Source organism: Pararge aegeria, chromosome 27 (genome assembly GCF_905163445.1).
Source record: "Pararge aegeria chromosome 27, ilParAegt1.1, whole genome shotgun sequence".
Taxonomy (NCBI): domain Eukaryota; kingdom Metazoa; phylum Arthropoda; class Insecta; order Lepidoptera; family Nymphalidae; genus Pararge; species Pararge aegeria.
Window position 1 is genome coordinate 1,399,422 of NC_053206.1, and position 27,876 is coordinate 1,427,297.

General features: G+C 35.7%; 3 protein-coding genes across 4 annotated transcripts in view; all 3 read left to right on the plus strand.

Annotated features, from left to right (window-relative positions):
• LOC120635673 (BCL2/adenovirus E1B 19 kDa protein-interacting protein 3) overlaps positions 1-7,382 on the plus strand; it is a 42,576-nt gene extending 35,194 nt beyond the window's left edge. For both annotated transcript variants that reach the window (XM_039906761.1, XM_039906762.1), the window contains exons 3-7: positions 160-241; positions 3,555-3,613; positions 4,334-4,430; positions 5,428-5,531; positions 7,045-7,382. In XM_039906761.1, the coding sequence (XP_039762695.1) occupies positions 160-241; positions 3,555-3,613; positions 4,334-4,430; positions 5,428-5,531; positions 7,045-7,099 (397 nt within the window). In that variant the 3' untranslated portion in view covers positions 7,100-7,382. The remainder of the gene's footprint in view (positions 1-159; positions 242-3,554; positions 3,614-4,333; positions 4,431-5,427; positions 5,532-7,044) is intronic.
• Positions 7,383-13,172: 5,790 nt separating this feature from the next.
• On the plus strand, positions 13,173-19,311 carry LOC120635775 (protein LSM12 homolog). The gene is made up of 3 exons (XM_039906928.1): positions 13,173-13,577; positions 16,185-16,322; positions 17,370-19,311. Exons 1-3 carry the CDS (start codon positions 13,278-13,280, stop codon positions 17,484-17,486), a joined length of 555 nt encoding a protein of 184 aa, XP_039762862.1. The 5' UTR covers positions 13,173-13,277; the 3' UTR covers positions 17,487-19,311.
• Positions 19,312-22,065: 2,754 nt separating this feature from the next.
• Positions 22,066-23,547, plus strand: LOC120635524. Its single transcript, XM_039906543.1, has one exon. The coding sequence runs from the start codon at positions 22,066-22,068 to the stop codon at positions 23,545-23,547; it is 1,482 nt and encodes a 493-aa protein (XP_039762477.1).
• The last annotated feature ends 4,329 nt before the right edge of the window (positions 23,548-27,876 follow it).

The following is a 27,876-nucleotide window of genomic DNA, read 5'->3' on the forward strand; positions in this document are numbered from 1 at the left end:
TCCAGTCTAAAAACTCATACATAAAAAACAAGTCTAGATTTTAGATATCGCATCTAGCTAAACTAGTCAAAAGTACCAGGCTGACAGAAATATGTAGGATGTCAGCGCTTAAATTCCATGACAGTATTGAAACATAGTTTTTCTTTTCCTCTTTTTCAGCCCGAAATCACCTCCAAATAGTCCAAATCTGGAACCATCCACGGAAGATGAGCTGAAAGGAGTCTACATTAATTGCTGGAGGGTAAGGTTTCATTTAAAATCATGTATTTTTCAAAACATTTGCAATGTAACTGGATTTTACGTCACCAAGGCAGCCGATACGCCTTGAATGTTACGGCAGGTCGTGTAGTAAAAATGTTAGTACTCTACTTTCTGCCAACAATCACGGACATGTAACAGAGTATATTTTATAATAAAATCTTAAATTTCATCGAATATTTTTTTTGTTTTTAAGTTATGTTTTTGCAAAGGTCTTTGCACATGATATCTTCTCAACAAAAGTCTGTTTAAATTAAAGCATTGAAATTTAAGCTTTATGACATGTAAATTAAAGTGTTGTTTGAAGTACTCATTGTGATGAATGAATGAATGAATGAATGAATGAATACACTTTTATTGTACACCAAAGAAAAAATGTAGCCTTATCGCACATAGCGATTTCTTCCAGGCAACCAATGTAAAAGGAAAAAACATAGAAAATAGGTAGGTGGTGCAATAAATAAGATTTAAAATTATACAAATATATAAATAATATATATATACATATATTACATATAAATACAAATAAAATATAATATTTGCATAAAACATTGTAGGTATACATGTTTAGTCAAAATCTATGACATACGAATCTTAATTTAGACAAATTCATTTATTATGAATATAATAAAAATTTCATTAATTTTACTGTACGTAATGAAAAATAAATTTGTAATCACGAAAAGTCAGTTAAAAATAACATATAAATTATATTAACACCTAAATAAATTATATTTTAATTTCCAAGAACTCTCTTTGAACTTTGAAGATAAGAAGAAAAAATATCAAGGTCTCCTCTGAGAACGAGAAGGGTTTCCGTTTATGCCATAGTCCACCAGGCTGTCCAAATACGTAACATTATGGAGAATTCTCAGGTATACAGGTTTCCTCACGATGTTTTCCTACACTGTTAGAGCAAGTGATATTTATTAGCGTAAATTTTGAAACGCACATTACTCCGAATAGCCAGACGTGCATGACCAAATTTAGGGTCGAATTGAGGGTATGTGTCCCTGTTACCGTGTTTTTAGTAGCTAATTTTAATAGCTGCCAAAAATGCTGAAGTCGTATCCCACTAAAATCCATTTTTTCAGACTGGTCTTATTACATTATAAGATAACTAACTATTATAACATTATACCCCACTACAATCGTAAAAAAAAAGTTCATTAAAGTAAATAAAAACAATCAAAATAAAAAGAGATTTTCTTAATGTAAGTGTGTCTCTTATATTTTTTTTAACAATTTCAAAATAAACTTTACGGCCGGAATTAATCAACAGAAGGGGTGTGGTTTTTCATCATGATAACTCTAGACCTCACAAATCTTTAGCCACTCAGCAAAAATTAAGAGAGTTTGGCTGAGAGGTGTTAATGCATCCGCCGTCCTGACCTTGCACCTTCAGATTCCCACCTGTTTCAGTCTCTTCAGAATTCTTTAGGCAGTGTCTAGATTTTAGAGATCGCGTCTAGCCAAACCGGTTAGAAGTACCAGGCTGGCATAGGAATGTAGGAATTTTCTATTAAGTAAATATAATCAAGGACGAGTTAATATAATTCACATAACACACACTCTAAAACGGTTGAGGTTTTTATTTTCGTTTCGTATTTAAAAATCGTATGCATGGATTTCTTCGAAGTCATTTTACCAATTTTCTTTCCATGACTGGTATCGAATTTAGAATATTAAAATTATGGTTCCGCTTTTATTTAATTGAGTAATGTATTATAAATATAGTTTTAATGCTAGGTAAGAATAATTATTGTGACATTCCGTTTTGTTATGAAATTAGAAAAATGTCTGTTTCGGCTTCAAATGTATGTGCAATTAATTGAAAAATTCCTTCAGATTCCCACCTGTTTCGGTTTCTTCAGAATTCTTTAGGCAGTGTCAGGTTAACATTACGAGAGGGCTGCCAAAACTATTTGTCGCGGTTTTTTGATCAGAAGCCCCAAAATTTCTATAGCAATGGGATTATGTCCCTACCTATAAGAAGGCATAAAGTTATCGAACTAAATGGTACCTACATACTCGAGTTAAATGTAAATATAGTATTTTAAAAAAGTTTTGAATTCTCTTAAAAAAGCGAAAAATCTTTTTCCGCAACCTAATATATGCATTTGTCATACGTCAAGTATACGTTCGTACGTTCTTAGTGACTCTACCACCGTTCCGGAAGGCAGATTCTACCGAGACGAAGCCGGCTAGAAACTCAGCAGTTGCTCTTTTCCAAAATCATTTTACAATTTATGTCGGTTGATACTCGTAGTTATTCATAAAAAAAAACTGACCTGACTTGTTTGATATATTCACAGTAATTAATATAAATATAAATAAATATAAATAAACTACGACAATACACACATCGCCATCTAGCCCCAAAGTAAGCGTAGCTTGTGTTATGGGTACTAAGATGACTGATGAATATTTTTATGAATATGATACATATAAATACTTATAATATACAGATAAACACCCAGACACTGGAAAACAATCATGTTCTTCACATAAACATTTTCCAGTTGTGGGAATCGAACCCACGGCCTAGGACTCAGAAAGCAGGGTAGCTGCCCACTGCGCCGGTCGGCCGTCACAATTACAAAAGTAGCATTTAATTCTAATTAATAAATAACTGATTGCAATTATGGTATAGTTGCGAAGTGCCGTACGATTTTATAACGGATATGTTGAATCATAAAGAAACTGAAAAGTGTGCGCTTTGTATACTTACGCACTATGTACGTTTTAACACCTGAACCGATCTTATCAATATTTTTGCACGGACATCGCGAGCAATAGGCGTAGTCGGTGGCCACATATTCCTCTAAACTCAAAACGATTGTGTATTGTGTGTTATTGGCGTAATTATAATATAGTAACGTTACAAAAGTGCTTATAGAGTGTAAGCATACTTGAATCTTGAATATGACTTTGATTAGCACAACTACGAATATAAGATGTTATATTTTGCTCAGGGTTTAAAACTTTAAATAGGTAATCTCTTCTTTTTTAGATTGTATGTAGCAGATTATTTAATTTTCAATAAAAATAAATAAATAAATGTCTGCATAGTCTGGTTTCAGTTTTAATTCTTTTTCAATTCGTAATAATATTATTTCGTTTAATCGTTAGTTTTCGGAAAAACATCGTGAGGATACCTGGATGCCTGAGAGTTCTCTTGATAATGTCTTAAAAAGAAAGTCAGTCACAGTATATGTATAGTTTTCATATTAAATAATTTAGAACAATCGAAACTGGATTACTGGAGTACTGAACATTTTGTGTTTTTTTTTTAGGATGACTCCAACGACTGGGTGTGGGAATGGAGCAGTCGACCTGACCAACTACCACCCAAGTAAGTAGTGAGTTAGTTCAAATATGACATGCCCCTTTACTACCATCGATAAATCCGGTATTCAACCATTTGCAGACAGAAGCAGAGTGATAAAAGCCTGTCAAAAGAGGTAAAGATTAGGGTAAGGAAGAGTAAGAGATGTGCCTAAAAAACAGTGGGTTTCTTAGGCTAATGCTATCGATACGTGCTAGGGTTCGTTTATTTGAAATAAGAACACCTGGTGACTCTTGTAAGACTTTGGTCTTCTATTCTCTACAATGTTCCAGAAAACACTTCCAATCGCGGGTCAATCATAGTTCACATTGGTAGCTCTCAAAATAGAGTAATTATGTCTAGAGCGGGCCTTCGCGCATGTTCCGGAGTGGGCGTGGGAAATCTTTGTATCCGGTGGCCGTAACTGCGGCACGGTCTTTGGTCGGGGGGTTTTGGGGGTTGTTTAAATCTTGAAAGAAAGAGAGAATGAGTGAGACGGGCCATCCGGCCTCGGACTCATCATTATCACGTAGGTTCTTGATCGGTTGGGACTGGGTCTTGTAGTAGATCCCTGGGGAAGCCTCTTGTCCGGAGGGCGGGCGTGCCACGGGGTGGTGTCCCTTATATGGGGGAACGAGGATATCTCCGCCCGGTCAAACATGTGCCGGGCGAGTCGCGCGATAATAAACTTTACGTTCCTAGTATTAAGGTTCTTTGTAACAATTTTTTTTTTTTTTTAATTTGCAGGGACTGGCGTTTCAAGCACCCACAAAGCGCTCGAGGTCCACCTTCAGCCACCTCCTCCATTGAAGTGCTGGAACAGCTAGCGCCTGCAATGCAGCAGGTAAGATACTAAGTACCCGCTCGAAAAAAAGTACTAGGAAAACATAAATACCTTGAGAGATGAAGGGATATCCATATCAGTTAGGTTAGTTAGGTTCTATAGGGACTATAGCGTTATACAACCGAGGCAGTGTTTTTTTATAGTAATAATTGACTGACGAAGCAGATGGCCCACCTGATGGTAAGTGGCAAACCACCGCCTATAAACAGATAAACACTTCACAGCTGTGTCCATAAATTTGAGACGCAGGTGTTAAGCTTGCATGTGTCTGAAATAACACCGGCAACAACGCCCTTCAGACCGGAAAAATGCTTCTTAGCGGCAGAAATGAGCATGGCGGTAGTACTTCCCCGGACGAGCTTTTTCACGAAAAGCTCTACTACTACTACTACCAGTTTAAGGAGTGCCAGCCAGAATAAGCTGAGCAAATATAAATAAATTACAGGTCATTGTGGCTGGCTAAAAAGTACCAGGGTATAATGAATGGCTAAGAGGTACTCTTATTACTGGTATGATCTGAAAAATTACCAGATTATCATCTCCCCGGATGAGCTCTGTCACAAAAAGCTATACTACTACTACAATATGATTTAAGGAGTCCCACAATGAACTGGGCAAATGTAAAGAAATACCAGGGCATTGTGGTTGGTTACGAAGTACCAGGGTATAATGAAATGGCTAAGAGGTACTCTTTCTTATACCTGGTATGATCTGAAAAATTACCAGATTACCATCTCCCCGGACGAGCTCTGTCACAAAAGCCTCTACTACTACAATATGATTTAAGGAATGCCAGAATAAACTGGGCAAATATAAAGGAATACCAGGGCATTGTGGCTGGTCACGAAGTACCAGGGTATAATGAATGGCTAAGAGGCACTCTAATACATACCTGATATGATCTGAAAAATTACCAGATTATCATCTCCCCGGACGAGATCTGTCACAAAAAATTTTAATACACCTAAAATTTGTTAAATTTAATTGATATTTCCAGAGCCACTGTCTGTCTGTGCGGCGCAGCTGTCTGTTTAGCCGCGGCGCCATTGCCGCCGTGCTGGTCACCAACATCGTGTCCCTGCTGCTGGGCGCTGGCATCGGGTGAGTGACTAGTTCAAAACTAGCTCGATACGCTCGCGCCACAGAATTAAGAACACACAGAACCCTCATTCAGAACCATTATTGCATGCAGTGCATTGTGTCCAGAAACAGTGAAAAAGCCCTGCGCACGTCCCACTTCACACCCGCGGAATGTTGCCAGCTCAAAAACTTTTCTCATTTTCTCCCTTTTTGTGGTTAACGTTTACGAACATTGGAGATAAATTAATTACTGTCAACTGCTGAATGGAATGAAGTGTGAACATGTTCGAGAAACACTACTAAAGTGGAGTGGTTTTGATGCTTCAGAATTAGTCGTGAAGACGGTTTCCGTATGTTCTCAATTCTGTGGCTAGCGCCCATATTGTTTATTTCACCATCATCAACCCTTTAACGGCCCACTTCTAAGGGTTTAGATCGTAGTCCAACACTCTAGCTGGTTTTTTTCCAATTATTGTTTTCGATCAAAAGTTAAGGAAAAAAAGTGTCGATTGGTAGACCTCACACGCAGGCAGGTTAAACTCACGATGTTTTCCTTCACCTTTAAAACAAGTGACGTTTAATTGCTTAACTAATGGACTATCACGGTTTTTTTTTATCACACTTACATTATACAACGTGTAACAGAATTACGAAATAATATTAAAATAAATAAATATAAATAAATATACTACACACATCGCCATCTAGCCCCAAAGTAAGCGTAGCTTGTGTTATGGGGACTGAGATAGCTGATGAATATTTTTTTATGAATATAATACACATAAATACTTATAATATACAGATAAACACCCAGACACTGAAAAACATTCATGTTCATCACACAAACACTCTCCAGTTGTGGGAATCGAACCCACGGCCTTGGACTCAGAAAGCAGGGTCGCTGCCCACTGCGCCACTCGGCCGTCAATATTGAACGTTGCATAAGTATATTTATTTGATAAGGAATCAATCACCCTGTTAAGATATTAAATCAAAAAGAGCATATTTTTTTTTTCCATACAAACCAATTCAAAACATTCTAAATGTTTACTTGTGACAACCCTATTGAAGATAAAAGACCGACACGCGCGTAGTACCTAATAAATTGACAGGCGTCACATGATTTTGATTTTGTTTGTATCACTCATGCGGGGAAAGTAGTATCTCGACGCTCGCTGTTGCGTTTGAAAAAGAACCGTTTGCCCATTTTAAAATATTCTTGTCGCACTCAAATTTTCAGCGAGCGTCAAGATACTTTCCCCGCATGAGTAATACAAAATAGTATGTGCAACAAGTGCGACATCGATTATCCACTCAAGCGAGTGACCGCACTCGCTTCTCTCGTGCGTTCAACTTCGCTTTCGTGGGCAATCGACAACTTGTCGCACTAGTTGCACAATATACTAATGTGATACAGCCTACTGTATCTGATTTATTTCAGTAGTTCCTGATATCATCGCGTTCCAAGTAAACAAAAAAACTTAATCATACCATCTGATTGGTCCGTCAATTATAACTTTTTTTTTTTTTGCAGTGTGTGGCTCAGTAAGAAAGGCATGCTGCCCCCCAGACTCATCATCCTCAACTAGAGTTAAGACTGAGATGGACTTAGGATAGTGGGCGCTCACCTTTATAATGCCATAGAGTTAGATATTATTGCCATAAAAATGAGTGGCGTGCAAAGAATATTGATTAGCCCACCGACCCGCATTGGAGCAGCGTGGTGGGTCTATGCTATGAAACCATCTTTCCTATGAGATGAGGGCTGCGCACAGCACTCGGATGTCAATAGGCTGCGGATAGTGTTATTGTCTGGTGGGAGGCTTCGGCCGCGGCTAGTTACCAACCTACCGACAAAGACGTGCCGCTATGTGATTTTGAGTTCCGTTATGATGTCGCGTAGAAACCGATTAAAAGGTATGGGTTAAATATAACTGCCATACTCCTTAACAGGTTAGCCCGCTACCATCTTAGATGCATCATAACTTACCACAAAGTTAGCATTGACGGCCTAATTTGTAGTGCAATAAAAAAAAAGAGTATGAGGATATGATATTTGGTCAGCACAGACAATAAAGCAGTAATGTGGCATGAAATTAAGAAATCCTCCTCCTATTCGAGTTATATAGAAAATATATAATTGGGGTATGCAATGCTTTAGTGCATGAACCGCACGCCACTGTGAAAGAGTTAGCCATGTTTTATTTGAGAAACTATAATAAAGTTCCCATTTTCGCCAGCTTTGCATATCAAATCATATCAAATATACTTCGTCGTAAACGAAAATATAATAGTAAATTATACAGAACAACATAAAAAGTTAAGTTATCGCTCACATTGATAGCTTCCAGGCGTCACGTATAATAGATCAGATATAAGTTTAATTAGTGGTACGGAGAACACTAACAATATGGGCACGCTTTTATTAAGCTTATTGCATTTACTCGACATACCAAGCGTGCCAAAAACACTCACACACATACAAAAGTCTAGTTTTGTTCTTTGTTATATATTTAAGTATCTAATAGTACGTTATTTATTTATTCTATTTGAATATGCAATTTTTCTACAGTCCTTTTATATCACACTGAGAGTTTATTTTGACAAATTAATAAATGTACTTTTTATTTTTAAAACTGTCAGTGATCTTCTGACTTCAATCGTTTTTAACTTGCGACTCTTTGCTAAGTTAAATAAAATAAAAAAAAACATTTCATATAAGTTTTTTTTTAATACTTATATATAAGTTTTTTTTTTAAAATAGGAACTTCTATTGTATTTCTAACTCTATGGCAATAAAGGTGGTTGCTTATATGTGTCGAGTTAAGTTCAAAAGAAATGGAAATGTTGTTACATTTTACAAGAAATATTTTTTTTTTTTTTTTCGTTCGTTAAAATGGAATAACTTTTAAATTTTAAGTCGGAAGTGTTTTATTTTGGCGCCATTGTTTTAGCGAAGATTTCGAACGTAGATATGGTTTTTACACGACAGCTTTTTTTCAACCCCTTTGCTGTTTAGGCTTCCCCCAGCATTTCACATTTTTTTTTAATATTGCCAAGATCCGTGAGCAATCTGCAAGCAATCGGTCACTTATTTATATAAAAAAAAATATATTAAAAAACATCATCTTCCGGTAAAGATTGTATCTTTATCGGAGAAAGTGCGGAGTTTCTAACCGGAGTGCTGAGTTTTTTGCCGGCTTCTCCTCGGTAGAATCTGCCTTCCGAACCGGTGGTAGAGTCACAACAAACAGACAGACTTGACGTTTCAAAAGTGCTTATATTAAGCCTACTTGAAATAAATGAAATTTCAATTTGAATCATTTCGTTTCCTATGTCAAATTAGGTCGTGGGCCTATCTACGGTTTAAATCTTTGTAGCAAAATAGTAGAATAGACATTGCAAAAATAATTGGTTATCCTAACTGAGAGAGAGTTGTATCTCAGAATAACAACCACGTGATTTGTATAAAAACTGTACTAAAACGCGGACAACTCATCTAGTTTAAACACTTCGGGTGGGCTGAATCCTAAAGTAGGTACCCTAATAATACTACAAAATTAGTTAATATTAGTATTTTTCGTACCTGCTCATTTTTATTAACGCAAGTGAACTAGCTTTTTGAAGGGGAATATTTTATTTAGTCATTAAAAACAAAAAAAAATTAAAGTACCTACACTTTATAAAACATAATGCAGTGTCTATTCTAGTACGTATTGTATCTATGGTTGGAGCTCGAATTTGGTTTGGATTTTTGTTTTAAAAAGAGGAAAGGTTTTGAGGTTAAATTCCATAAAGCCATAAAGGTTTTTTTTTATTTCGACTTCAAGATTCGTAAGTGTGGTTAAAATCGTGAATTTAATTTCTACCAAAAAATGGTAGAAAATCGGGCATTTTAGTAGAATTTGGTAGTATTTTTTTCGTAGCTCATAATATTATTGTGATAGGAATAAATTATTTATGAATTAAACTTGTATGGTGTAGTTTTATTTGTTTTTTGGTAGAAGTTGAATTTTTAATTTCGATTTTTTTATTTTCGTTGTTATTCGACATTCAGACTGTTATTTGGTACGTTTCGTGTAGTAAAAGTGACAAAAAAATCTTAAAAAAAAAATTATAATTGTATTTTAAAATAATTATAACCTAGTAATATTTTGTATTTTCTTACTATTAAAATACTTTTTATGCTATTTTATAATTTTATTTGTTGATGGCATTTTGACTATATTTTAAAAACACCAAAAGGTAAATTATATGGGACTATTAACAAAAACTTGTGTTATACATTTTTTTACAAATACCATTAACAAATAAAGTCTTAAACCAATTACGTTTTTTTAAACTCCTAGTCTTAAGTGATTCGAGGATACTTTTAAGTTCTTGTTTTTAATAATTGGAATAAGTTTTAGAAGAAAATGTATGACAGAAATGTTAATTAAAAAATGGCCACACCTATTTTTTTATTCTATTCTATTAAATTTTATGTTGTCTATCTGATTTCTACCTATTTTTAGCTGTCTATGTATATTTAACGAATATTTTTCATTTTAAAGTAAATATAAAAAAAATCTCAAATAGTATATATATGTATTATTAGTCAGAATCGATTAGCTTTTTTTTTAAATCGTTTAATTTACCAATCCTTCAAAAAGAGAGTTTTGAACCGTAGATATTTATACTTTGTTATACAATTTCTTCTTCAACTCAATTATATATAATATATATTTTTATTACGTTTAAGCAAACTTTAAGAGCATACAATAAAAATCTAAAAAAAAATGTGTTTAATATAATTTCTAAATTTATATTTATTGTAAATCCGCGTGCAGACTCGTTGACGGTTTGCTTTTAAAAGTTATGTTTTTCTTTAAATAATTCAGTTTTAATTTTTTTTTTATTAATGATTCTTAGATGCGTTTATTAAGAGCATTCGAAGATTTTGGATAGTCACCCACAAACCAACAATATTATATTCTCGCATTTTTACACTCCATTTCTTCTAATTTGTCTTATTATATAAACAATATTTGCATTACTTTTTATTGTAAAGTAATTTAAAAAAATATAAAATACAAAAAAAAAGTTTTTTTTATGTAACTGGTTTTTTTATTTTATTCTTCTTCATTTTGAATATTGGTTCTGCGCTTTTATTTTATTACCTATTTAAAATAAACTTTACACTAAAAAGTTACGAAAAGATTACTTACGTATAGTAGACAGATAAAAAATAGACTTTATTGCGAGCATTATGTCAGTTGTCTGGTTTTATTTTAGTATTTATGTACCTTATCTAATTTTTAAGAGGAGTGTGCAGTAACCAGATAAATTGACAAGGCGATAAGGGTGCGAAGAATTTTATAAAGTATGTTATACTTTGTATGAATAAATCAATAAATAAAAGAAAAGTAAACATCTGAAATGAACTTGCTATACAGAAGCCTTTCTCTGTTATTACAAGTTAAACATGGTTACCATAACTATTTAACTTGTTGAATTATTCAAATAAAGGTGAGGAAGAAAAATTGGTTGAAGCAAATGGTCAACGTAACAAGCTCATCTTAACGCGGTTGTAAACAATACAAAGGCATAATTATAAATTATATTATATATGTATATTAGTTAAAATTGTATATGTTAAAGCGATTCCGCCAGATAATGCTATTTAGTGCGTGCACTGTATAATAATAAAAAATATCAATATTAAATTAGTGTAATTTTTTTTTCTTTGTACCTTCTCCCGATCTATCTTTTCCCGCCCGAAATTAATAATCTGTAATCTAAAATGTTATTATTAAAACTTTTAAGTAAAAACAGGCCCAAAATATAACCGGGATTCATTTTACCAGGGTCTTATTAAGTTAAACATCCCACTTCCTACTTCCGTTGACATCTTCTTGTCCATTAATTAACCTTGTGTATATAAACTTTTTTTCTCATTTATCCTATTGTATGATATTAAGTTGTTAATATTATTAAATCCTTTCCTGATCCTATTAATTCTTTTCAAAATTCCGTTCCTTTTTTAAAAAAACTTTTTCAATGTAAAAAGTTTCCTCATTTAAAAAAAAAAGTATAATGGCCACAGAATAAGCACTTGACAATAGTTCAATCGCTCAGCGCGCTGAACCAATAAACCAAAAAGAAGAAGAAGTAAAAACAGAGCTGTTTGTGACAGCTCGTCCGGTAGAGTATAACCTCAATGCTTATTTCTGCCGCTTATAGCAGCTTTGCTGTGTTCCGGTTTAATGGGATGATTGGTTGCTGGTGTAATTTCAAACACATGGTGGCAACAGGTTGATCTGTGTATAGGTGCGGACCCCACTTAGCCCGTGATGCATCGTAAGTGACCATCAGGGGACATCTGCTGAATCGATTGAATTGAGTGGTGCTTTCTTTTCTCTGTAAATGAGGATAGCTTCACCGTCATAACAACCTATTACCGGCCCACTACAGGGCACGGGCTACAATGAGAAGGGGTTAAGGCCGTAGTCCACCACGCTGGCCCTGTGCGAATAGGTGGACGCCACACACCTTTTGAGAACATTATGAAAAACTCTCAGGCATGCAGGTTTCCTCACGATGTTTTGATCCAGAATTGAAGCTAGTGCTATCGTTATTGCTTAAAACGCACATAACTTAGAAAAGTAAGATGTCCTTGCTGGGATTCGAACTCTGTCCACGAACGTGAAATCGAATTCCTGAACACTGGGCTATCAACGCTTCATACCTTTACTAGATAGAAAATGAAAGTTTGGTGATTATTAAATTCTGGCGCCCTCCCATTTGATAGCGTTGCATATGCACAGACGACAAACGGACCAACGGGGCCATTGTTGAAGGAAATACTTTGGTTGTACACCACAAAAAAAAAGGAACATTAAACAGAAAAGCATAACAAAACAGCGTATACAATTTGCTTTTTGCAGAATCAAGCTAAAAATATGACGTTCTGAATACCTAATGATTATTTATTTAAAAAAAAAGAAGTAAGAATATATATGTGCTATATTGCGGATCTTCTTTAGGTAATCATCTATTAATTCTTATAATAAAGCTGCCTGTGTATTGTTTTGAATGATCGCGCTAATCCCTGGGACTACTAGTCTGATTTGAAAAAACTTCATCTCGCTAACCCAATTCTTGAGGTAGGCTTATAGGCTATTTTAACATAACGCTGCAAACCAGGAGCAAGCAAAGTGCGTAAGCGGGCGATGCTTTGTAATGGTTTTGTTTAGTATACTCATTGAAAGTAACGGTGTGCAAGCAAAATACAGCATAAAGAAACGCAAAATACATTTTAATAGGTACTGTTGGTGTATTCTCTTTTTTAAGCATCAATAGCCGAATATTTACTTTTGATGAACTTATCCTTCTTCCATTAGCTGGTTTTCCCACGCACGTCGCGTCGCTTGAATGAGTTGTTAATAACAGTTAGGTATTATGAGTCCACATTTTATAAAGTGCAAGGATATTAAAAAAAAAACATTTTTCTAAGTAAAAAATATGTTTGTGGCAAAATATATAGTTTAGTGCATTGAGCTTACAAATAGTAACATATTAAATCAATAGTACTTTACAAAAGTGAAATGCGAATCAACGCATAAACAAAACGCATTCCGCCAATCGCTGCATCTATTTTATCTGTCTTGTAATCATCGCTGTCACAATTTCATGGCGGACTTGTCACTTGGCAATTTCTAACAAAACAACTAAAGAAATTTTAACCACAAAAACGTGATAACTCACACATTTTATAACTTAACAACGATGTCTACAGTCTCCGACTGTTTCTCCATCGGCAGTATAGTCGCAACAAGGACATGTTACAACGAAGAAATTGAAGGCGAAGTATTGGCTTTCGATCCCCAGACGAAAATGTTGATTCTCAAATGCCCGTCCTCGAGTGGTAACCCAAAGCGGCACGATGTCAACATCGTCAATCTATCGCTGGTCAGCGATGTTCAGATAAAGAAAGAGGTCACAACAGTTCCGGAACCGCCTCAATCACTAAATCTGCATAGATTGAATACACGAGTTAGAAATTCGATAGAAAATAAACGCAGACTGGTGAGTTTATTATTGTGTAACAATGTTGACTGTTTTACTTTACGTTATGAAATAGTTTCAAAGACATTTATTCTCAGACACACAGTTTCACTCAACGAGAAATTAAAACTATTATAAAGAAGTGGTAATATATTATCTAGTTACTGTGATACAAAACTAGCAGCTCAAACTTATAACAGCTTTATGTAGTAAAATTAAAGGTGGCACGTTTATAAAAAAAATTAAACAATGTTTTTTTAGCTTATTTTTAAATGATTTAAAAGATTTCTTGCAAAAAATCTCTTTGGGTATTGTATAGTATTGCTCCTTTAACCTGTATAGTTTTACTGTCATACTTAGTTCTAGTCTTCTATTTCACATATTTAGATTTGATTTAGTTTTAAAAGTAATTTGTGAAATTTATCTACTCAAATAATAATTGAAATACTCAAAATACTAAGAAAACTTGAAGCTTTGCTGCAATGGGTTTCTAAGTAGCCAATAGATTTTGCTTTCTAACTATTGCATCATGGATTAACCCTTTCACTATCAATATCCTCCTTTCTCATGTAAGAGAGGGATCAGAAAGCTTCAATGTGGATTGGCTGAATGAAATTAATGTTATGATATCATATTGGATAGAAGCAGGCGTTACTTTGCAGAAATGCATGATATATTATAAAAATTAAGCTTAATTTGCTATACTCTACAAAAAGCAGGATAATCTATATGGTGTAATTTATAATTTCTTCAATCCTTATACTCCACACCAAACAGATCTACACTTGTTTCACTCCGAAACCGAAGCATCCTCATGAGATGTTGACTTTACAGTGAATAATTGTTGTTTTTTTGCTTTATAGTTTTTACAAATACAATATGAACTGTTTGCTTTTCTGGGATCAAAAGTAGCCTGTTTTACTTTCTGTCCTTTCAACTAACTCTTTGCCACAAATAAAGTTGATTTTGCTTTGTTAGGGTGTAAAGTTTGACGGCTGATTGGCGCAGTGGGCAGAAACCCTGCTTTCTGAGAGGAAGGCTGTGGGTTTGATTCCCACAACTGCAAAACGTTTATGCAATGAACATGAATGTTTTTCATTGTCTGTGTGTTTATAAGTATATTGAATGAATGAATGAATGAATATACTTTTATTGCACACCACTAAAAGAACACAAAAGTATAACAAAACAACATATACTATTTGGCGGCCTTATCGCTTCATAGCTTCTTCTCTTTTCATATATTATAAGTATAATGTAACAACCTTCTCAATCATACATCTCTGACTGTCCCGCTCCGGTACACCAGAAGTTGCAAATCCACAAATTTTTCAAATCCACTTTTTGATTTATCAGTCCTCTTAGGCTTACTTTGGGGTTAGATAGCGATGTGCGTAAAGTTGTAGTAAAAAAAAAGTGAGGACAAATAAATAAACACCCTTTTGCATTTATTATACTAGTACAAATTATTAAGGATTACCGGTCACTTTCTGTTAAAAAAAAAGGCTTAAGACTGTAGTCCAAAACTCTGTCAAATGCAGATTGGTATCCATACCTTACATACCTTGGAAAACAGTTCTATAGCACGCAGGTTCCATCACAATGTTTTTCTTCACTGTCGGAGCAAGTGATATTTGAATTGCTTAAAATTAAAATGCATCATCATCATATCAACCCATTCCTGACCCACTACAGGGCACTGGTCTCGTCCCACAATGCGAAGGTTTGAAGGCTGTAGTCCACAACGCGGGCCCAGTGCGGATTGGTGGACACACCTTTGAGAACATTATGTAGAACTCTCAGCCATGCTGGTTTTCTCACGATGTCTTCCTTCAACGTTAAAGCAAGTGATGTTTAAATTACTTAAAACACACGTAACTTTGAAAAGTTTAAGGTGCTGGGATTCAATCTCGGCCCCCCCCAAAGGGAAGTCGAGCTCCTACCCACTGGGCTGTCACATCTTTATAAAAATGCATATAACTCCCAAAAGTTAGATTACTCAGCATCTTAAGCAAAGATAGTGGGGTTTATTGCTGGGAAAACCTCAGGGTGCAACGAGGAAAAATCAAATGTCAAGGAACTTTACTATGGCAAAATACAGCCATAGTTATAGCTCATCAATTTTATAAACTTAAAATGCATATTAAAAAATTTCGGAACCGACAGGATTTGAAACTGCGACTCTGGCAATCGCGGCCTGAGCGCTTACTCCAATTAAGCTACGGCTCTCCTACCGTCGATGCCGAAATTAGTATATGCCTTTCACATCAGTCTTATAGCGACTGTATATCCTGTCGGTTCCGAAATTTTTTAAATGCATTTTAAATTTATAAAATTGATAATTCCTCCGAGTGTAGGTTAAAAAACTAATAAAAATTATAAAAAATTATAGCTCATCAGTTTTGACAAATCACGCTGAAACCATAGAGTGCATTTTTAACAATTGTCGTTATATTTCAGCCAATTTACAGAGAAAATACATTGAATTATATACTTAAACCTTCGTCATGAATCACTCTGTCCATTAGTAAAAACCGTGTGAAAATCTGTTCTACTGAACAGATTTTTTGAGTTTTTAATATGTAAGTATATTTGTGTAGTGTATTTATGTGATTAATGTTCTTGCAGGTCTCCGCCCTGTCAGCGTGCTTAGATCCCGAAGGTCAGAGGCTGTTCATGGCCATTGCCCGCGTCATAGATGACGTGTCATGGTCAGGACAAAGCATCCGGGTGTATAATGAAGTCACCATCACACCACCTTACAAGGTAACTTAATGCTGCATGTAACTTATGTGACCCTGGTACCTAAACCTTACCTGCTTAGCAGTATGTTTGTTGCTATCATATTATTGTGATCATCACATAAGATGTAAAATTATTGCTCAAACCAGGTTGGTTCTTTAATACTTTTAAGTGATGATGTGAGATGGTGATAACAAAAAAAAAACAACCGGCTAAGTTTGTTGTGGGCTTCTTCTTAGACCAGGGCGCGTTTGGAACCCTCGTAGCTTCTATGTTATGTGTAATGTATGCCTCAAAAGTGTCATCTATTTTTTAAATAAGAAAATTTTAATAAAGAAATATTTGACTTTTACTTTGATGGAATTCAAAATTACTTTATTTCAAGTAGCCTGATATAAGCACTTTTGAAATGTCAGTCTGTCTGTCTGTAGTGACTCTACCACTGGTTTTGAGGGCAGTTTGTACCAAGAAGAAGCCGGCAAGAAACTCAGCAGTTGCTCTTTTCCAACATCAACTATTTACAGTTCATTTTTCTATCTTGTGTGAGATGAAAGTGGAGCCCGCTTCCAAGCAACTTCATCATCAGCAATCAGCAATAGAAATTCATCATTCTCGCTGTAACTAATGTGTTTTATATAACAGTCATCATCATCTTTATCATCAGGCTACTGATACAGGATACTTCCGGGGTACAGGTCTGACAACTTGTATGAGCTCCAATGTCCAAAAAATCCAATGCTCGCTGGCCAGATGTTAAATAGTCTTATTTAAGTACTATTAATGTCATGACGAAGCCGTGATATCCCAGTGGGTTTCTTGGACTTCACTTTTGAGGAAGCGAGTTCGACGGCCGACTGGCACAATGGGCAGCGACCCTGCTTTCTGAGTCTAAGGCCGTGGGTTCGATTCCCTCAACAGATAAACACCCAGACACTGAAAAACATCCATGTTCATCACTTTTTAGTTGTGGGAGTCGAACCCACGGCCTTGCACTCAGAAAGCAGGGTCGGTCCAAAATACTAAAAGAGTTTGTCTAGATAGATTTATAGACTCACAATTTTGTCTCCGCAGGTGGAAAACGTCTTAGGAGAGCAAGACTCAAAACCCTACAATTACATTAGGAAATTCGTGGAGAGACACTGGCGAGATCATAGAGACAACGCGGCAAATTCCTCAAGACACCAATAAAGAAATTATTTTATTCACATACACCATTGGTATACAAAAACCTAGACATACCCGCAGCTCATTGTTGTTATTATCTCATGTGAGTGGTATACGTATTTAACAATAATCAAAATATGATAACGCTGTTGCCCACTATTTCAACGCAGTTGGTCCAGTTTTTTTTATCTCACAAGAACATTTGTTTCCCGGTCAAAAAAGTATACTTTCTGTCTCTAGGAAGCGAAATATGCGACAATTTGGTCAAAATTAATGTTGCTTTTATACACGGTTCAATAAAAAATACCAGAAAGCTCTTGCGATTTGCCAGAGAGTCGCAGGTTCAAATCCTGTCGGTTCCGAAAATGTTTATATGCATTTTAAATTACAATAAAATATACATAAATACTTATAATATGCAGATAAACGCCCAGACACTGGATAATAGACAAACACACATGCGAATTTAAAATATTAGTATGGATGTGCTAATAAGAATTTCCCGGACTGATTGCTTAACATACAAAACATTTTATTGCCTGGGGTAGTTAGATTATCCTATCATCTTGTGTTTACAGACATACAAGAAAATTTAATTAAGAAACATTTCCTCGGTGATGTACTATCTGTGGTTTTTGTATATCAGTGTTTTATACATACAATATTTATATATAATCAGTGCCTCTTATTGAACTATTATATTGAAATCGCGATGTATCTAGCTAGACGTCAAATTTGACACTTTATTTCAAAACTGTCATATTTTTGACGTCATAATTTGCATATGCCACGATTTCTATATCATAGTGTTTAGGGGACCAGATTTTTGGTAAATCACTGTAATATAGGTTTTGAAAAAGTACCGCAAAGCGATTTATCGTTCTGGTACGTAGAAACTGATGAGGGCTAGCATGTTTGCATCTCATCCTCAATCACTTCCCACTAATGGGCACAGGCATCTGTCAAAAGAGAAAAGGTTTTGGAGCGTAGACCCACCACTCTGCTCTGATGCGGATTGGTGCGTCATATTGCATTGGTATACCAAAAATCTTAAAGTAAAGCTTGTTCTAAACCTTGTGACAATCAAAATCATAAAGGGCAAAAATGCATTTTGTTACTGTGTGACGTCAAAAGAACTGTCAAGTTTCACGTCACAAATCGCAGTGTCAGACAATCAATTCCTTTGTGTGGACGTCAGAACTTATTCCGTTAGTGTTATGTAATAAGAGTGTAAAATACTAGAGACGAGGTCATAGACAAGTTGCTGCTAGCATTGCGGTCTAATGGGCTGCAAGTGATCAGTAAGTCTGTATCGCTTGATCTGTCAAGACGTGTTACTTAAAACAAATTAATATAAAAATGCCTTCCTCTGTTCTCTGACTCTACGATCAGTTGCGTCTCTAGTATAAATACTCTTTACTCAATAGCGTTACACAATGAAATTTTATTTCAAAACTTAATTTAAACAAAAAAAAAAACAACACCTCGGTGATGCAAAATTATAATTTCCATTAAAAAAAAACAAAACTAAAAGACATAAGTAGTCCCTAGAAATATTATTCCTATTGTATCTGTTTTGTTTGCGTTAAAAGCAAATCTATTTGAGAATGTATCATTATGATTTTAATTCAAAAAATATTTCCCCGCGTATTTATGTTGTTTTTAGTTGTTGGCAACTCTGAATTGTTGCAACGCATTGTTGCCACATTAAAAAAAATAAACAATAATTTTGGTAGTGTACCATTTTTTTTTATAATGGCAACTATGTTTTAGTTCGCAATTTAGAGTAGGTATTTATATGATGTTGGATAAAGTAACGATGAAAATACAAAAAAAATGCAAAAGTATACTTACAGTGTTTTATTTCCCCACTGGCGGTACCCTCACAAACACGGACGACACCGTGTTTGTGAGGGTTTTTAAATATTATATTATAGCAGTAGTAAAGCTTTTTATGACAGAGCTCGTTTTGGGGCTGTAAGAAGGGCTTATTTCAGTCACCATTCAGCCAGGTTCCGTTCTGAAAGGCATGTTTGCCGGTGTAATTACAGCAGGCGTTTGAGGCTTAACACCTTTGTGGACACAGCCTCTTTCTCAAAAGAAACCGGCGGTTCTCTTTTTGAGAAAGAGGTAAACCGCAGGATCCATCTCTGATAGGCAGCGTTCGGGAAACTTCGAGACATCTTTTCGTCCAAAATCCCTAAGTATCTGAAGACGCAAAGTCTTCGAACAGTGCGTGTTGCCAGTGATGACTTACGGAACTGAGACATGGTCGCTTACTATGGGCCTCATAAGAAGGCTCAGAATCACTCAGCGGGCGATGGAAAGAGCAATGTTGGGAGTACCTCTACGTGATCAAATCAGAAATGAGGAGATCCGTAGAAGAATCAGAGTTACCGACATAGCTCAGCGAGTCGCTAAGCTGAAGTGGAAATGGGCGGGCACATAGCTCGGAGAACCGATGGACGTTGGGGTTCCAAGGGTGTTGGAATGGCAGCCCCGAACTGGTAAGCGCAGCGTTGGTCGGCCCCCAACGAGGTGGACAGACGACATTAAGCGCGTCGCAGGTAGCCGCTGGATCCAAGCGGCTCAGATTCGTGGAACTTGGAACTCCCTACGAAAGACCTATGTCCAGCAGTGGACGTCTATCGGTTGATGTGATGATGATGAATATAAAATGGGGGTAAACTTCTCGTATTCCATGTTCCTGTGCTTTGGGATGATGAATGAATGAATACACTTTTATTGTACACCAAAGAAAAAAAAAGTAGTTACAAAGATATAAATACATATAAAGAGAGTACAATTTGGTGGCCTTATCGCTACATAGCGATTTCTTCCAGGCAACCAATGGCGTAAAAGGAAAAAACATAGAACAGAGGTAGGTGGTGCAATAAATAAGATTTTAAATTATATATAAATAAAATATATATATATATATATTTCTTGTGTGCGTGTGTATGTCACTGAACTCCTCTAAACGGCTGGACCGATTTTAATGAATTTTTGGTATGCGTTTGGGTGGCACCCTGGATGGTTTAGATTCACAATTCAGCCCGAAAGATAGCGCTGGGGTCCGCTAGTATATAAATATAACTATAATATATATATATATATGATATTATATCGGGGGATGTAATTTTTGTTTTGCCCTGCAGGAAGCCAACGACTTACTTAGCCGGGTTATATATCTAACACCTATATCATAACTAACACGTTTATGTCGTGTTGGAAAAGCTTGGCTACTTCTGTTCTTTTTGCAGGACAGGTTATTTGGGTTGAGGTTACCCGAACTAAAAACCAACATCGCATGTTCTTACGGCTTAACTGAACAGGACGGGAACCTGTTGTTGTATGTGCAAGACAGCCTTAACCACTTAACAGTATCTGCATTTTCTGAACTCGTATACAGCGGATGTTGCTAATTTTAGCCTAGGCTTGAACTAAACTAAGACACGTCAGTCAGGAAAACGAGGAATTAGACTATACCTTGGTAAGGTACGTTTGATAGGTTCCTGCTACAATCCTTGTACTCGTATCATTAGACAACGATTGTAGCAGGATTACTTGTAGTGGAATAAAAAAAACGTCTGTGTACTTATGTACCCATTGTAATTTGTATACCTCTCGGACGAAATCGTGGGTATTATTATAACCGAAACACACGTATACGCTTGGAGTTGTTGGGGAATTGGGGATACCGCAGACCACTTGATGCTGCAGCGTGAGCTCTAGATAACCATGTCTTGGAAATACCATAGAATTAACAGTAGTGTAGACCACTTCTAAGAGCATCTTGTCAAGTTGTGTGTTGTTTTTAAAGTGCTTATTAAAGTAGGGCTACTTGAAATAAATGATTTTTTTTCTATTTTAAATTTTGAAAGTTAACTGATCTTAAATTAACGGCTAATTAGTTCAAAGTCAAAAATATCTTTATTCAAAGTCAAAGTCAAAGTCAAATATATTTTTATTCAAATAGGCACATAGATGGCACTTTTGATGCGTTATTATATACAAAATGTGTACATAGCAGTGAGTAGTGATGGCGATAACTACAATCGTAAACTTAAAACTAAAGCTACGAGGGTTCCAATCGCGCCCTGGTCTAAGAAGAAGCCCACAACAAACTTAGCCGGGTGTTCTTTTTGTTATCACCATCTCACATTGTCATTAGAAAATATTCAAGTATATATAGGTGGCATTTTTGAAGCGTACATTACATGACAAGTACCTGTACACGGTAGTGAGATGATGGCGTTAACCACATTCGTAAACTTAAAACTAAAGCTACGAGGGTTCCCAACGCGTCCTGGTCTAAGAAGCCCACAAAAAATTTAGCCGGGTGTTTTTTTTTTATTATCACCATCTCACAATGACATTTAAAATTATTGGAAGAACAACCTGGTTAGAGCGATAATTCACACCCAAGCTTTTTTATCGATTACGTAGTCCTTTATACTATAATAGGACTTTTCTATAAGCTTAGTTTAATACAAACTTTAAACTTTTTAACAGTTGCGTGCAGTGCGCGGTAGCGAGCGCGCGTTCTATTCCTCGGTGGTGATATTTTTATATAACTACCCGCATTCGAAAATAAAATAAAATGAGTGAGAAAAGTAAGGGAGACGCAATTATTGGCGGTAGTGACATGAGTGAAAGTGACGGTATAAACATTAATATATTAAATGAGCAACAATTTAATGAGAACGCGGAAAGAATAGACTCACCTATATTAATGAGACCGGACAAGCGAGGTAGGAGTGATAGCGGAAAGGATGATGTAGACGGTGATGAGGGCTTTACGACGGTGGAGAGAAGACGAAAACGCCTCGCTCGTAGTAGTACACAAATAAATGTAAGCGAGAATTTGTATGAAATTTCTATAACATCTTTGGAGATATTACCTAAACAGATTAGCCTTGCGAAGTTCCTTCGATCACTAAGTATACCTAGCATATTGAAAGTTAAATATAAAAGCCCCTACAAAGTAATAGTGACATTCGCATCGAAAAATGATGCAGATATCCTATTAAACTGTCCTAAACTGGTCGATTTGGGATACAGATGTCAATTTACGCATGAAATTAATTTAGCTTACGGCATAGTAAAGCAGGTTGAGCTAGAAGTTAATGACGAAGAATTACAGAAAATATTTGTTTGTGACTGTGAGATCGTTTCTGTAAAAAGATTAAAGAGGCTAACAGAAGACGGAAAATGGATAGATAGTGAAACTGTGCGACTTAGTTTTAGAAGTTCTACATTACCTAGCTATGTCTATGCTTATGGTTGCAGGCTCAAAGTGGAACGGTTCATATTTCCAGTAACCCAATGTTCCAGATGCTGGCATTTTGGACATTTAATGCGGGCATGCCCTACAAGGAAGATAATTTGTCCTAAATGTGGGGAAAATCATGTTAATTGTGAAACAAAATCATTTAGATGTGTTAATTGTAAAGGACCACATATATCCTTGGATAAATCTTGTCCAGTATTTAAAAAAGAAAAGGAAATTCGTCATGTTATGAGTGAAGAAGGAGTGACATACCGAAAAGCACTAGAGTATTATTTGGAAAAAGAGAAGGATCAAAATCAGGTTCAGAAGAACTATTATGAAACTACAGCCAAGAGCCAAACAGCAGACATCACAACTCATAAGTTATCATACAGGGATATTCTAGTAAGTCAAATTTATAGGGGGAAAGCTAATAAAGAAGCTAATGATGCCAAAAGTGAATTTGATACTGAAAGGATACAAGAAATGACTGTTCCTGGACCTACAAGACGTAAAAAGAAAAAGAAGAGACGGCAAATGAGTAAAGAGTGGACGTTGGATAGTGAAGAAACCCAATCGGAGCAGGAGAATAGTCAGGAGGAGGAGATGGGCAAACGAAAGAGAGAGTCTACTGCCTTTTCTTTTAAGCGATGCTGGCTGAAATTGAAGGCGGTTTTTTTAGCAGACATTTCTTTTGAAGAAAAAATCAAAAATGTTATGAAAATTGTGTGGGAAGAGTTGTCATCGGTGTTAATTAAATTAGTGGGGGAAGGTTTTTTGCAAAATATTTTAAAGTATATTTTTAATGGATAAGCACTTTAATTTAAGAATAGTCCAATGGAACTCCCAAAGTCTGAGGCCGAAAAGGTTACCATTCGAAATTTTGTTAAACAGGGAACGAATTCATATTGCATTGGTAAGTGAAACGTGGCTCGAGCCGGATTCCAATATTAGTTTTAATGGTTATAATATTTTTAGAAAGGATCGATTGGATGCATACGGGGGTGTGGCAATTATTGTTCACAGGTCAATTAAAGCTCAAGTGTGTCATACAAGTTTTAGTAATGCAGGCATAGAAAGTATTCATGTTAAGATATTTAACTGTAAACTTTTAAAGAATATTGTATCAATTTACTGTCCATCATCTGTTTATACAACAAAGAATGATTGGGATGACGTATTTTCCACATTTTCTAAGTCATCTTTGGTAGCAGGGGATTTTAACGGCCACCACACTAACTGGTCCTATAAAAGCGATACTCGGGGTATTTATTTGTTTGAGTCTTCCATTGAAAATAACTTTATTTCACTAAATAATGGTGATGCAACTAGAGTTAAACTAGTAAATAGTACTTTACAAGAAACTTCTCCAGATATTACGTTTGCCACTACCGATATTGCCATAAATTGTAATTGGGGGGTAAGTAATGATAATTTGGGTAGCGATCACGTAGTAATTAAATGTTTGTTAGTATATAAGGATAAATTGCAGTTAACATCCAAAAGAAATTTCAAATTAGCAAACTGGGATTGTTATAGAAAGTGTATAGCTGAATCCTTAATTAGTAGATCCCAGAATGATATACAGAGTATGTATGATTTGTTTTTAGATATTATAAATAATGCGGCCGATATAAATATACCTAAATATAAAATTTGTACCAACCCTAGTCAAAAATTTGTGCCAAAACACTATTGGAATCCCAGTTTATCCAAACTCATAGCACAAAGACGACTTGCTTTAAAGAATTTGCGACGTAATCCTACACCCCATAACTTACAGCTACTGGAGTCTAAAATATTAGAGGTACAGCGTAAAGCATGTGAGGCTAAGTCAAAGTCCTGGGAAAACTTTTGTGACACAATTGATCAGACAACAACATCTTCAGATATGTTGCGTAAAATGCGTTGGATCAAGGGCATTCCAAATAATCGAAGCTATGCATCGGAGGAACAGTGTGAGGAACTTCTTTGTAGTCTGGCGCCTGACTCTGTTAATTTACCACAGCCTATATTTTTATCTAATAATCAATGCCTTGAAAACAATTTTAGTATGCAGGAACTAATAAACTGTTTAAAAAAGAAGGACACTGCACCAGGGGACGATGGGGTTACATATTCTATGATTTATAATCTTCCTGTATGTGCTAAAGAATATTTACTTAAAGTGTATAATTTCATCTTCCGGACAGGTTATATTCCTAGCCAGTGGCGTAGAATACAGGTGGTTGCTATCCCTAAAGCGGGAAACTCGAATAAATTTAGACCTATTTCGCTTATATCATGTTTGTGCAAAATTTTCCATATTATGCTCGCCCGAAGAATAGAGTGGTTTATAGAAAAAAATAAAATTTTGGCGGAAAGCACCAATGGTTTCAGAAGAGCGCAATCCAGCCTAGATTGTTTGATTAAGTTAATTACGCAGATACAAATAGGTTTCTCAGAAAATAAGCCAACCTTAGCCTGTTTTCTTGATGTTGAAAATGCGTACAATAATGTTTTTATACATAAAATGGTGTGTTTATTGGATAATCTTAACATAGGAAGTAAAATATGTAATTATTTATGGCAGTTTTTGAGTGAAAGGCACCTCATATTTAAAAATACGCATAATAGTTCGGAAATGGTTAGATGGACGAATAAAGGTTTGGCACAGGGAGATCCAATATCTCCTCTCCTATTTAATATAACAACATGTGAAGTTAGTAAATTGATTCAAAATGCATTCATTTGTCAGTACGCCGATGATTTTGTAGTTTATTCACAAGGCAATAGTCTTAGAGAAAGCACTTATAAAGTTCAAGACTCATTAGATATATTTAAGTCAGTTTTGGAAGAATTAGGGTTGGAGATATCAGTTAGTAAAACAAGTTTTTGTATATTCAGTAAACGACAGCGTAATGACTCGGTTAGACTTCATGTTAATAACAAGGCAATTGCTTCCACTTGTAATGTTAAGTACTTAGGTATATGGTTGGATCGGTCGTTATTGTGGAGCAAACATATTAATGAGTTAAGTCAAAAAACAATGAAAATTTTGAATTTACTAAAAATTTTAACTGGTCCGTCTTGGGGGGTCCACCCGAAGCATTTAAGAAAACTTTATATATCTTTGCTCCGTAGTAGACTTGACCACGGGTGTTTTTTATATGACAATAGTGCAAAAAGTCACATACAAAAGTTAGACAGAATACAAAACCAGGCATTGCGAATAATTGGGGGTTTTATTAAGACCACACCCATTCATGTAATGGAGTCGGAGTTATGCCTACCGCCGCTGTATCTGAGAAGATATTATTTAGCAACTAAGTACTGCTTTAGAACTCTAAGCTTTTCTAAAAATACGACTATTGAACTGTTAAATAACTGTTATACACTCTGTCAAAATAGTAGGTACTGGCGGAGAAGAAAGACTCCATTAGTGCCTATAATTTATAATGAAATTAAGCATGAGAAGTTACATTCATGTAGTCCTCTGCAAATGTTCACATTGAATACTTGGGTCACAAATATTGACATTAATAATGTCATAAGTACAGACTTGGATAGTATTAAACAGGCTAAAAGGTTTTATGAAATAAATTCGTTAAGAAATTGTATTGTACAGGAATTGAATAGCAAATATGGTGATTATCATATATTATATACGGATGGTTCTAAATCAGACGAAATTTCGGGAGCAGCGTTTCATGACTCCGGCTCTAATAACATTTTATTTAAAATAACTTCAAATGTTTGTATTATGTCTGTGGAATTATTTGCAATCTCAGAGGCTTTGGCATATGTGGAAGCATCGAGATACAAAAAGGTTGTGATATTTACTGACAGTAAAAGTGCCTTGCAGCATTTAGCTCGGTGCGCCTCTGGGCTCAGAGGTGTTCCGGTAGCATATGCCATTTTGGCAAGGATTAATAACGTTTTGGAAAGTTTTGTCGAACTGAGACTGCAATGGATACCATCGCATATAGGTTTAAGAGGAAACGAGAAGGCTGACCTGTTAGCAAAAACTGCATGTTTGGAGGGAAGTGAGGTTTTTGTAATGCCAAACTACGCAGAGGTAACCGTGAAATATAAAAGTAAAATTTATGATATGTGGAAAGAATATTTTGATAGACGTTCTAAAGAAAAGGGAATTTGGTATCGAACCATACAGAGTCAGCCTCCTCGAAAGCCTTGGTTCGAAGTTGGTAAGTTAAATAGGTCTATGATCAAGATAGCGCATAGGTTGCGTTCTGGGCACGTTCCATCCAATAAATTTTCATTTTTAATGCGGAAATCGGATTCTCCAAATTGTGATGTATGTGGGGTAGTGGAAGATGTACACCATTTGTTGATCGAATGTGCCCGTAATGGTCAAGGTAGAAGGACATTAATAAGGGATTTAAAATTAAACCTTAGTGATATAGGTGTGTTTCATACCATCTTGTCTTCCCCAACTTCTGGGGAAGCCAAAATGATATATGATTTTTATAGAAGTAGTTATTTATAAGTTGTACAAGAATAGAATAAGTTACGATAGGGCTGACATATTTTTGTAAAATAAAAGCCCTTTAATCAATAAGAATAAAAAAAAAAAAAAAAAAACTTTTTAAGAGACATCTCCAAGATGTCAATGGATAGTTTATTGTGGAATTGTATGCTATTTCCTTTGAACGAATTAAGAATTTAATGTAACCTAGAACATTGCACTGTAAGTTTATTCTTACTTCTAATTTTCTAAAAAAAAATCTATCTACCGTAGCTAGTTACCGTCCAAAACCAAATTATGTCGCGCTCATGTTCCGCTCCATCCAGTAATTGTTGGGAGTTCTGCACTCGAAATTGTAGACGAGTACATATACCTAGGACACACGATCCAGTTAGGTAGTTCCAATTTCGAGAAAGAGGTGAACCGCCGAATCCAACTCGGATGTGCAGCGTTCGGGAAACTTCGTGAAATGTTCTCGTCCAAAATCCCTCAGTACCTGAAGACTAAAGTCTTCGAACAGTGTGTGTTACCAGTTACGGAACTGAGACATGGTCGCTAACTATGGACCTCATAAGAAGGCTCAGAGTCACTCAGCGGGCGATGGAGAGAGCTATGTTAGGAGTATCTCTACGTGATCAGAAATGAGGAGATCCGTAGAAGAACTAGAGTTACCG